The sequence below is a fragment of the Thamnophis elegans genome, chromosome 2, assembly GCF_009769535.1.
Source record: "Thamnophis elegans isolate rThaEle1 chromosome 2, rThaEle1.pri, whole genome shotgun sequence".
Taxonomy (NCBI): Eukaryota; Metazoa; Chordata; class Lepidosauria; order Squamata; family Colubridae; genus Thamnophis; species Thamnophis elegans.
The window spans coordinates 62,377,114-62,390,099 of record NC_045542.1 but is presented as its reverse complement, the minus strand read 5'-3'; the positions used below and the strand labels follow the sequence as shown (position 1 = coordinate 62,390,099).

The 12,986-nt window shown below is 41.7% G+C and overlaps 1 protein-coding gene across 1 annotated transcript in view; it reads right to left on the bottom strand.

Moving 5' to 3' along the window:
- Nucleotides 1-496: 496 nt before the first annotated feature.
- Nucleotides 497-12,986, bottom strand: part of LOC116524009 (rho GTPase-activating protein 44-like) — a 114,192-nt gene continuing 101,702 nt past the window's right edge. Inside the window, exons 18-21 of the mRNA XM_032239106.1 lie at nt 10,253-10,696; nt 9,044-9,195; nt 7,434-7,811; nt 497-2,223 (exon numbers count right to left, since the gene is read on the bottom strand). Coding sequence (XP_032094997.1) covers nt 2,084-2,223; nt 7,434-7,811; nt 9,044-9,195; nt 10,253-10,696 — 1,114 coding nt within the window. The 3' untranslated portion in view covers nt 497-2,083. The remainder of the gene's footprint in view (nt 2,224-7,433; nt 7,812-9,043; nt 9,196-10,252; nt 10,697-12,986) is intronic.

Genomic DNA, 12,986 nt, shown 5'->3' with positions numbered 1-12,986 from the left:
AGTAACACAGTTGTTAAGTGAGTCTAGCTTCCCCATTGACGTTGCTTGTTAGAAGGTCGCAAAAGGTGACCACATGATCCCAGGACACTACAATCATCCAAAAAATAGGAGTAACTTGCCAAGCATCTGAATTTTGATCACATGATCACGGGGATGCTGCAATGGCTGTATGTATGAAAAATGGTCATAAGTCACTTTTTTCAGTGATGTTGTAACTTTGAACAGTCACCAAATGAACTGTTGTAAGCTGAGGACTACCTGTACAGGTTTCACATCATTCTAATTCTCAGCCAGCTGCCCCTACTAAAAGCTGGTAGAGATACTACTCGCTACTTTAAAGAGCTGCTTCAATATCTGACATGCTGAACATTTATTAGACTTGTAATACTAAGTTTAATATTGCAACATCCTCAATAAATAAGTAAATCAAAACAGAGAAAAGAGAAAGCACAAACGTCATTAACTGTACTTTAATGACACCGTAAGTCAGTGGAGTGGAGCAGTGAGGCCAGAGATGGAGAAAGCAGGAGATGGCTCCCAGAAAGGACCTGCTTTGTGCCTTGACTGGCTCTATGGCTCCCTTTTTGAGGATCAAGGACACCAGGTGACAGAACGGGGGGGGAGGGGAGTATGAAAATTCTACCACTCCTTCTTTTACCAAAAAAGGGTGCACCTGATTTGTTGCCTTTCCTAGTTTGGCCAATGAGGTACACCGTATCACAACTAGTAGCAAAGCAAGAGCATATGAACTTGCAAAACTGCTGCCAAAGAAGAGTCAGGAGACATTTACCATTCATCTGAGTGTGACTATGTATGTACGTACATATGGGCTGGAAGAGTCATATTATAAGCATTTCAATTTACATTGTACATTTGTACAACAGTTCAGGTGGAATGGCCCCGAATAAACCAAATATATATATTTATATATATATTTATAGACTTTGTATGTACAAATATATATCCATCTTGACAGATATATCTCAACTCTTTGAAAAGGATAAAAGCTAATAACATCTGTCTTTGCATGCACAGCTGTGAATTCTGTTCTGCTCGGTTGAATCCTGTTTAAAATGCTATGGGGAACTGCAATCTACCCCCTAGAAATGTGTCCTGCTAGGGGAATTTCTCTCTCTTTTCCTTGCCTTTGTGGGGGAAGAGAGGAATAAGTCCATGGTGCTGGTGAAGAAAAACTCCTCATGGCCAGATTCCACCTCCAAAACACACTACAAGGATATACTTTTATTGCTAATCAAACAACCATGGATAGGAAGGTCATTACCCAAACAATCTCACCACTATGGTTTTCCTTCTGACCAAAGCCAAATTAAGCAATGCTTTGCTCTTCCACTGTCGGTAAGTTGCTCTTTGCCCAGAGGAAGTCAAGGAAGGAAGGAAGGGAGGGAGGGAGGGAGGGAGGGAATGAAAAATAGGCCCAGGTACCAGCAAACGTGTCATGGGAAAGGGATGAGAAGTGCAGGAGCTCTGAAGATTCCAGAAAACCAAACAAAAGGGCTTTCAGGAGAAACAGAAGGATGTCCCTTGGTTGATCTGCAAGGAGAAGCAGCTTGAACTGGATAAATGGAGACTTGGCTGCTGGAAAGAGGAGCAGCAGCAGGAGCAACAGCAGAAAGAAGAGATGGTGGCAACAGCCCTCCATGTTTTTCACCCAGGGAGACAGTCTACCCCCTCTCACCTCTTTGTTCTTTGTTGAAGGCCGGAATGAAATGAATCTCCAGATAGGTAAGATTAAACTTTTTTTTTTTAAAGATAAGGGTCGAAAAGCTTATAAAGGAGATAAATAGGCACCACATCAAAAAGGCAAAATTTGGATAAGGCTAAACAAACAGGAGAGAGAGAGAGAAAAAAATTAAATGGAAATTGCACCAGCAATGCCCTTTGCCACAGAGACAGGCTTAGCACCAGGCCCAGAGGGCTGCCAGTCTTGCACAAGTGGCTGGCAAGTGAAACTCCAGAAGAGACATCCCTTGACAAGGTCTCTGGATATGCCTCCTTCAGCAATGTTCATGGGGCACCGATATGTACAAGAAAGCACTCTAAAGGAATAAGAGGGATCTTCGTGTCATAGGGCCGTGCTTTCTGAATCCTCCTCTGAACTGATTTTTCCTGGTACTGGATGTCTCTGGACTTGACCCGAAGGATCCAAGTGAAGTGTGGCATCAACCTCTACATGGATGGAAGGGATATCAAGATGGGCCAGATCTGTAACCAGGCACAGACAGAAAGGGAGACAAATTACTATCCTGTTCCACGCCTGTTTCTGCCCACCCCGTGTATACATTTTAATTAATCTGATAATGTAGGAGCTTTAACTAAACAGAACAATGAGTACAGTTCTTAGAGCCTGTTAATGCCAGAGAAAGGGATGTCATAATATAATCTTTGTTCTTCTGTTTTGCTTTTATTCTTTAGACTTATGCCTTCCCTGGAAGCATTCCTTCCTAAGTGAATCTGTGGACACAACCTGGCAATCAAATGATGGGCAAATAATATCTGGATGATTACCTGTCCTAAAACCTCTTATGTAGCAAGGACTTCTTATACAGCTGCTTTTTTGATCATTTCAACATGATCAAAATGTTTCCTTTGCTCCTTATCACAGCTTGGCTTAAAATAGAACCGCCTGCAAAGGAGCCAATACCGCAATAATCCTTTTACTCAGAATTTGAAATCTTTGTTTTTCCCTCCCCCTTTGCTCAACAATAAATATTCCAGTCATCAACCAAAGTGATTTGGCTTGTAAGGAAAATGTGTACATTCACTATTAAGGGATTCCTGTACTTTATTATTAATGCCTTATGAAAAACAAATAATTTGGCAGTTTTTGGGGGGTTGGGAGAGTTAGGGAAATGGATTAAGCCAAAATGCCAGAGTAAATTGTTAAAAACAGAGAGGTTAACGCTTCCAAAATTCTAGTTTACTGCTGAAAAAGTGAATAAGTGATTCAGTTCTGTAAACTGCATGCTGCTCCCTGGTGGCCACTATAAACTTTGAAAGAGGCAAAGCTATTAGATGATAAAAGCCCCTTTCTGATGATACCATTCATATGCTATCAGTGGGAAGCCTTTCTTTATGCATTCACACCAGAGGTGGGTTTCTACCGGTTCACCCCGGATTGGGTGAACCGGTGGTGGCGGTGGTGGGAGACTCTGCCCACCCACCCGGATGCTTCTGTGCATGCGCAGAAGCGTCGCGCGAGCACACATGAGCAAACCGGTAATAAAATAAACTGAAACCCACCACTGATTCACACTTCCATGTGAGCTGGAACTTGTGAAATCAGGCTCCAATTCACATGGGGGACTTCATCTCCTTCCTGATGCTATCTTCAGGTGAAGAACTCAACCAGTGAAGGTCTTCCCTAAGTTGTAACAACATTGAAGAATTGTCAGTATGACAGAGGGCAGTAGGAAGCCTTTTATATAGCATATGAGACATGCAGAACAGCTCTTCAGCACTATCACAGTATGACTTATAAAGAGGAAGAGTGGCTCACTTTCAAAGCATGGCCTGAAAAGTGTAACAAAGGAACACACATCCAGGAGAGGGAGTATATATGAATTTCAACTCCAGATGTAACCAGGTTCACAGCATACCCCACATGAGTTTTCTCCAATCATATTATTTGATTCATAAGAGAAATTCAAAGTGGGATCAGAAGTGATTAGACACTGTTGGACAAAATCTCCAGGAGAATACATGATATGGGGAACGATAGGATAAATTTACTTAATTACAGACAAACAACACTATGCAGATTGTTCTGAACAAGTAATGTTCTCTGCAAATTGCAATCTATTTCTAAAACTCAACAAAATGCTCACAAGACCACAAGATACCATAGAACATTATGTTCATTCATACCTTCCAAACAATCAGCATTTTGGGGATATTTGGGATACCAAAGGGAAATCTCCCTGACATTTTCAGTTGGTCAATCTGAGTAGGAAAATCTGTTCAGAACCATCAAGTTCCTCAACTTTTAAAAGGGATTTTCAAATTGTTTGAAAATACCTCAAAACTCATTAAAAGAACTGGGAGATGTAGGCAAGAAATGAGGGACCTCTAGAGGAAAGGTCCTTTTCTATCTAGGGCGGTGTTTCTCATCCTTGACAACTCTTAAGCTGTATGGATTTCAACTACAAGAATTTCCTAGCCAGTGTGAGATTTAAAGAAGGGAAATAAAATATTTTCACAGTTACCCAGATTGCTTTGATACTTGCAGTCCTCACTGCAAATTTCAAAAACAGCTGCCCAGTTGGAACCATGGGGCTGGAACCACACAACACCATGCTTGAAGGCAAAATTTTCATTCTCAGCATTACTCTGAAAGACCTATCCTAACTTAGTCTTGTGTTCTACACTACAATGTAGTAATTTTGCAACCAGTAATCCAAAGGCAAATGTACACCAAGCAATGTATTTATGTTAAGTCCCGTTTTTCATCTGCTCTGTCCCATAATTTCTTACAGCAGAGGGTGCAGATTGTCCCCCCCCTTATTAAGTGAGAGATACCTTATCCAAGCTATTTTAATAAATGTTCAACTTTTCATATCATTGTTGTATATTCATTGTAACCATTATTGAATGCAAGTGAGAAAGATGGGAACTTACATTTATCAAGAGTCTGTGAGTGGCATAGGAAACTTATAATTTAAGCAAACAAACTCCTCACAGTGTACTTTACACATGAACACATCCAAAGAAATAAAAAAGTTGCTCCCAAATACTCGTGGGAAATACACTTCTTAAAAAGGAATGATTCACAAAACTTTATGTGAATCTGATGTGTAGAAGAGCATTCCATTGCAAATATTGCTCTTCTTGGATGGTCAGAGAAGATTCCATCATTTATGTGAATTGGCTACACACCTTATCTGAACCTTCCTGTGCTCTTAGAGTGCCCCAGATGTGGTTCTTTTGGCTTCATCCATAACAGCGAGTGCCACTAGTATTAGTTAAATGGTAATATCATGACATCCCTTTGGAAAGAACACATGGAATGGCAGAGGGAGAGAGTTAACATTGGTAAGAAAGGACCAGCAAGGTTAGGAGCAAGTGAATTCTCTGGCGTGGAAAGGAATTAGTTGAATGAATTTAACTGTCTGTGTTTCAAAAGGCTGCCGCATGTGAAGGCCAGTGATTTAGAGAAGCACCCTCCAAGTTTACTAATAATAGCATTATCAGGAAGCTTGGAATGGGGTCCAGGCTGGAGCAGCCATGCTGTTCTGGATCAGTGGGTCCCATGCAAGGCCAGTGAGATGGTGATAGGTTACTCTGAGACAAGGCATAGTCACAGGGCAGGGCAAGGGCAGTAGGTGGTAGTAGCAGAAGGACAAAGGTTCAGGGAAGATGGTGGGACTCCAGCTTACCCCAAGCAGTCCCCTCACACCTATCCAATATTGCACCACGTGTTTCAAACAGCTGCAAGGACACAATAATAGGATTGGGAAATAGGAACAGAAGAGAAACAGCAGCAACAAGACAAAAGTAAAACACAACGGAAAGTCTAAACAACAATACACCTATCTACCCATCCCTAAATAGAAAGCTGGTGAGACCTGGTCTCTTCTCATTGTCCTTTCAGTGCATGAAATAGTGATCTGTCTGAAGACTGGCCATTTAGTCCTTAGGAGATGGCAGGATGGGAGCTGCCTAATATTCATACCATTCCAGTTTCTAATATTCATATCATTAAAAAGATTAGCTCAAGACTTCAGCATACTACGAACCAGCTAGTTCCTCCCAAAATAAAATAAAATAGAGATTAAAAACTGTTTATAGAGGTTTAGAAAGTCTTTATATCTCCCATCTTTTTGCCAATTCCCTTGGCTCTCTCTTGTCAGCGAGAAGTATTTGTGCCTAAGTCTACATCCCCTCCCCCCGCCTTTGCAAATCCAAGATTAGAAACTTCAGCCCAATTGAAAGGAAACTAGTGCTCATCCAAGCATCAGACATGAAAATAGTGGAACAGTTCTAATTCTTTCTGAAATGCCCATGTTTAGGAAGGAATTCAGCTCCTGGAAAACCTGCAAGGTTGCAGAAAACTGTTCTAAATAGGATATTTTCTATTAAGCGTTCCAATTCATAGTACTAGCCAAGCCAAGTGATTTCTTCTAAAGAAAATGTTCACCCTGCTGTCAAAACAGCTGTGTTATTTACTGTTTACAAAACATACTGACATACAAAACATTGGCACTTATGAATCAATGGCTCTGGGGTGGGGTGGACAGGAAGAATGTGGTCAAATAGGCAAGTTGCCTTTTGCCACCAAAGGACTTCTGGGTCAAATTGTCAACATTCGCCAGAGAAACCTTGTATGTTTGAACCATAACTTCACTGTTTAACTCACCCCCAAGGCACATTAAACCCTGGCCATGTTCCTTGAGATCTTCAGAAGGTGGAAAGAAAAATGTTAAAAACCTAGAACAGGACTTACTTCACTTGGCACAGCTATGCGAAAGAGAAATTTGCACCATATGTGATTGCAACATGGCACATCCAGGGGTGCACTACTATCATAGAATACATGCTATTATGCAGCAATTTGCTAAAGACAGCAGTGCATGCTGGAAATATTATCTCTGGAGAAAGCAAGAATCAATCCTGCTTTCATATCTATACTATGCCCTCAAGTCATCATCATCAAAAATCAAGCAGCTTCTTAGGTCATAGCGCCAGAAAGTATCCCTCTTTCCCTCCTTACTATGATAGCAATAGCACTTAGACTTACTGTATATACTGCTTCATGGTGCTTTACAGCCCTCTCTAAGGGGTCAGAGTCAGCATATTTCCCCAACAATCTGGGTCCTCATTTCACTGCCCTCGGAAGGATGGAAGGCTGTGTTAACCTTGAGCCTGGTGAGATTTGAACTGCCAAATTGCAGTCAGCAGACAATCAGCAGAAGTAGCCTGCAGTATTGCACTCTAACCACTGCACCACCTCGGCTCTTTATCTTACTCTTTGGCTGTTTTGTTCTATATACAATACTTGCTGTATACAATACTCAGACTTTCTGATTGAGTAGTATTTATAAAACATGCCTACCTATAGAAGTCTATAGGAATAGACTTCTTTCTTTTCTCTAGTTCATTTAAACTAAAATAAGGTTAAATAAAATGAGCATTCTTGGTTTTGAAATCAAAACTATGGGAAAACCAGAAAAACAAAGGATAGAAGTCCTGCAAAATGCGACTTCAGGCTTAACGACTTCAGTGGCCCCTATAAGACCTCTGCTTCACTTGGGCTGTTCCCATCTTTGTACAGGGTTCATCACTAACTCTGTCTTCCATACTCAAAAGGAAGAAAAACCAGAACCCTCACAAGCTCCCCTGTGCCACCTGATCTCTGCTAGTAATCCCAGCTGTTTTCCAAACCACAAGCTGATGTCCCACTTTCACTATCTGGTTACCTGTGGACATGCTCTCTCCAGGAGACATGTCATCTAGTATGGTGTGCTCTGTGGACTGTGGACTGGAGCCAGATGCACTGGATGTGGGAGGCTGTGGAGGTGGCAGTGTAGGCCTCTGTCGTGGCTTGGGGGTGGGCCGAGATTTGGTTAAAGTGCTTGTTAGGGAAGGAGGAGAAGATAGGGAAGGAGCTGCCGCTGGGGAGAGAGGGCCTGAACTCAAGGAGTAGCCTGGTGGGTAACTCAGTCCATAGGGCGATGGAGTGCTGGGTGGAGTGGGAGAAAGGCTGGCCGGAGATGGCTGCCCTGTCGATGGATCAGACATACCACCAGACTGGCCATAAGGACCCTTGGCGGGGAGTGGGGTCAGCTTCTTTGAAACTGCAGATAATGAGAGAAGGAGAGAGAGAGAGAGAGAGAAAGACAGAGAGAAATGAGGATCACTGTTCATTGGAACTCAGCTGGGCTTCCTACTACCAGTTTCTGAATAGAGTGAACAAATCCTAATCATAGCTAGCAGATGAATTTGAAAAAAGTCTAATGTAAAACATGGCCCTAATGGTTTATCCAGTAGAACCACATATGGGCCAGTAAAACCACATATTTCAGAGATGGTATCCTAGACACAGGTTATTCTTTACAGCCTCCCTCGTAACCATGTAACACCAAATTCAAGCTACTAAATGTTTTGCAGTTTGTTTGCTGTCTCCTTGTTTTAAACAGTTCTCAGTTTTAACCAGTTCCTTTTCTGGTACAGGGATTTTTGGAAATTTGATAACAATCAGAAAGCATGCTGAATATTATTACGTAAATGTAACTATGAATACTAGTTAAAACTATTTGTTATTAATTTCCATGGAATACATTTTTCCTTTGCTTCTAAAGTTGGGAAGAAGAACCCCCTTTTTACAATAAACCACCTATTATATGTTCAAGAGAACTGGTTATTATTTGTAGTTATTATCAAAATAAACCAGTTGTGAGTTAACCAAATTCCTGATCTTATTTCAGCAACATGATCTGACCTTGTGTTAAAAAGAAAAAGAGGATAAATCTAAAGTGCTGATTTTTAAAGGACCTCTTTAAAAATGCAGTATTTTGCAAACACTTGGATTATTCCCTTGCACTTGGCTTCTGCTCAGACCTAAGTACCAGATACCTTGCATACCAATGAAGAGAAACTGGGACTGAGAAAATAGGGGGTAGGTACCTTGGATTGAGGTCTTTTATACGTAAGTCAAATTCAACTTCCAAAAACTCTTGAATTTAGTAACCCCCATATGTGAGTCTATTATCCATATGGACAATTTGAAGCTCCCCAAATCTGTGTATGCAGCCCCTAAATCCACTACTACAATTAACACTAAACAATTAATATTTGGGACAGTTATATTAATACTATTTAATTCATTAAATTGCAAGATAATCATATTTAATCAAATTTAGTACTCCCTTTCCTATTTGTGACAGGCATCTCCTGGCACATCATTCAAAGTTGGCCATACAGAAATTGAGCACCTCTGCTCTATCTATGGTGGATAGAGGAGAATACTTTTGCTTTCAGCAGTTCTCTATCTTCCAGATAAATTAGATCTCAAATATAAAATGCGTACCTTTCCGCAAGGTGTGTGGACTTTGTTCTGTGGATAGCTGCGCTGTAGGACCTGGGGGCTGTTGTGCAGTCCCACCACCTGGTGTTGTGTGGCTGCAAGCTGGGCTTCCTTTCTGCCCAGACACTAGTGAGAGTTCCTTGGTTTTCAGAGTGCTAAAAGCAAAATAAAAGATCAAGAAGTAGTAAGCTATATATGCCAGGAGATGCACACATCTCAGTTCCCTTAATTTTCCTGGAAGAGTCCCAGGGTGCTCTCTGATAAGATAAACCAATGATATTTGCAAAGCAAAGCATGTTTATGTCTAAAGGACCAGACAATCTTGCACATCCACCTTCAAAGCAGTTTAAGCATGAGGAGAGCATGAATGAAGCCACAGCCCTCTCAATCATTCTGTACACAGCAATGAGACAAAACAAAAATGGAGGGAAGCTGTTTTCAGCTTATTCTGACATTCAGTCTGTCCTTAGGATGGGGAGAGGAAGGAGTGTTTTATAAATTAAGATACTTTTTTGTGTCTTGGATTTGGGAAGATATCCAAGGTGACGTAACATCCCCATGAGCCATTCATCTGTCAAGGTTAGCCAATGTGTCCCAAGTGAGCAACAATTTAGCTCAGTAAGACTGAGGCTGGTAGACACAAATCCACTAAGTAGAATCTTAGTAGGAGGACTCAAAAACTGCTTTTTGTTGCCTGGGGTCTCTCATAATGCCATATGGCGATGGGCTGGCTAGTTCCAAAGAAACTGCTGCTTTGGGCACTGTTGCCTACGGACCAGTTCACAACCACACTGGATAAAGGATTTTGCTGCATTCCAAAGAAAGAATGGAATTGCTATTGCGGTTTCTCCACAAATTCTTAGAAACTATTATTTTGGGAAGATGACAAAAATTCTCCTGGAGTATCTCTAGTCTCCTTGCAGAACTTCTTTTCTCAAGCTCCCTAGAGAAAGAAGACAAACCACTAAACCAGTTTTTTGAACTGTCATTTAGAGTTTGGTATCTATTGTCTATCAACCAAAGCAACCAAAATACTCTTGAACTTTGAGAAGGCCACCAGCAGGGTGGGGTCCAAAGAAATGCCTTTTCTGTTTTCCTGAGGACAGTTGGGTTCTAAACTCCATTCTCTGGTATCCCCAAAGGATTAGCAGGTGGCGGTCACCCTTCCAGAAGCCACCATGCCCTGCCAGTGTCAAATAAACAATTATTTACCTAGTGAGCCCGGCTCCTCTGTCTCTGGCACAGGTGCAGCTGACCCAGGGGGAAGAAACTGACATGCTGGAGCTATACGGAAGAGTGCCAGGAGGATTAGGTTTGGATAAGGTGAAAGCGGTTTTTGTGGTGACAAAGGAAAGGTTAGTCTCAGGACCATGCAGTTCTGTGAGGGAAATCTGCTTAGGGAGATGTAGGAAATTAATGTCAAATGACTGAAAGGAGGGGGAAGAAGAACAGGAGGGAGAACAAGGGGGAGGAAGTGTTGGGTTGTTCCCTGCCCAATGGTATGGCGGCAAGGGAGGCTCAGGCCTCGTGCATGGGCTGGTCCTGAGGGGGTAAGGGTAGAAGGAAGAGTAGTGGGGGTACAAGGGAGACTTGTCGTCTTCGGGGGATGGATAGATGTAACAGGAATCCGACCAATTAGACGACACACCATCCGTGCTGCAAAGGTCCAAAACAAAAAAACAAAACAAAAAGGAAAAAAAAAAGAGCAGAGAGCATTTGTACAAGGAAGCACTGAACTGGAGTTCCAATCACAGCCCCAAAGCATGAGGGTGGCAGAAGAGCAACCAAAAGAGTCAAGGGGGCTGGCAAAGTCCAGATGTTCCCCTGGCCTGGTTTTTACTTCTGCTTGCAAATATATGGCATGCGCCGGAAACCAAGAGGCGGCCAGCACAGCTTTTCCTTTGCCAGCACCTGATCCCAAGACAGTACCTGTTTCTAAACAGTTAGGTGGAGCAAACACCCTAAGTTTGCAGATGATCTGCATGGCTTTAATCTGTAGGGGCAGGGGAAGAACAATTTGATTTGAGTTATCTTTTAACTTTCTTGACAGGACATATTCATTCTTTTAGTATTAATATATTAGTTTCTGTAATGTATTTTTGTAATATATCAATGTCTTGGGAGCTGGGTGGTATAAATATGAAGAGAGAGAGAGAGAGAGAGAGAGAGAGAGGGAGAGAGGGAGAGAGGGAGAGAGAGAGGTGGGGTGGGAGAGCGTTTTCCTTAAGAAGAAAGGGAAATAAAACCATTTCTTTATGGAGCCTAATACACTAATATGCAACTGCCTGAATGTGTACTGCAAACAGAAAAAAAACCTAAAAGATTTAAGTGCAAATTGGTGGTGATGGATTTTATAAGGAATTGTCATCCTTTGTGCATCAGATATGAAAGATTCATACTTTAACATACATCCCAGAAGGCTTTTTTTTCTGGGGGAAATTCAAGGAAATGCACATCTGTCTCCAATTCAGATTTTATTTACTTAGAAACTGGCAGGTCCTGATTTGAACCAGCTGATTAAATTCCAACAGACAAATCAATCAAGGCATAAGACAGTGGTGCAGAAGAATAAAATATGCTGTGAAATTATAACTGTGAAATTAAAACCAGAAATAAGAATATTGACAAAATAAACAAACTGAGGTCAGGAAAACTACAGAAGAAAACATAAAAGATTTCAGCGGCCAGCATACTAAAATGCAAAGCTAAGCGAGTACTAAGATTTGCATAATGTAGGCAAACGTTTGCAGGTGAGGGAGATTTGACACTTTGCACCAGGGAAGTAACGAAAGTGTGGAATGAATTATAATGAAGCTGCATGTCATTAAGTCAATAGTTGGAACTGTGACCCCTCTTAATTTCTTTCCCTGCAAATCAGCAACAGGGCTGTCGAATGCAGAGAGGAAAAGTCCTTTTCTTCATTTTTAATCTCTTGAGACTGTCTCCATTCATTCTAATAAAGGGTATCATTTACAGCCAAAGATTGCAGTGACACTAGCATTTCAGAGTTAGAAAATAAGGTGCCCACAAGGCAGAGAAAGTTTTGGTGGGAATTGCAATTGTGAAATCATCAGGTTTCTACACTTTGGAGCTACAAAACACTGCCCCTGCCCAAGCCCACAAGAGCATCAAGAGTGCACCTACACACTTCTGAAGGGGAATTATTGGTGTGGCCACTATTTCCAGAAAAACCAAAACGGAATCTACTATAGAATTTTGTTACATGGCACAACATGTTTCATTAGATTGGATCAAAAGTCAGCATGCCTGTAGGCCTAAAAACTGTGTGAAGTCCTCTTTGTCCCAATGATCTCTCACAAGGGAGAGATCTGTTCCTCCCTAGCTTGGTTAGCATAATAACTGCAAGCATTTGCCTATTCTTTGCCAGTTCAGAGTTCCTAACAATCAAAAAGAATAAGCAGAAGGAACTGACTACAACTAATATGAGATAAACTGGAGATATTAATCCAAGTTGGAAAACATTTATTTTCATGCATTGTAACAAATATGCTGTGGGATATCAATCATGCCTAATGAATAATAGAATAACAGGATGAGTTGGAAGGGACCTTGGAGATCTTCTAGCCCAGTGGTCCCCAATCCCTGGGAAGGGCCCTTTCAGAACTGGGCTGCTGAAATGGCAGGGGAGCATGCGCATGCATGCAGCTCCATTTGTGTGAGCGGCAGGCGCGTGCCCGCGTGTGCAATGGAACATGTGCACACTCACCCACCACTCACACAGAACCATCCTCTCTCCCCACGTTGGTCTGTAAAGTTGGTAAGGTTATGGAGTGCTGTTCTCCTTCTCAAATAGGAAGCCCTATACCATTTCAGACAAATGGTTGTCCAATCTCTTAAAAACCTCCAGTTTTTAAGCACCCACAACTTCTGGAGGCAAATCATTCCACTGATTAATTATTCCACTGGTCAGGAAATTTCTCCTAGG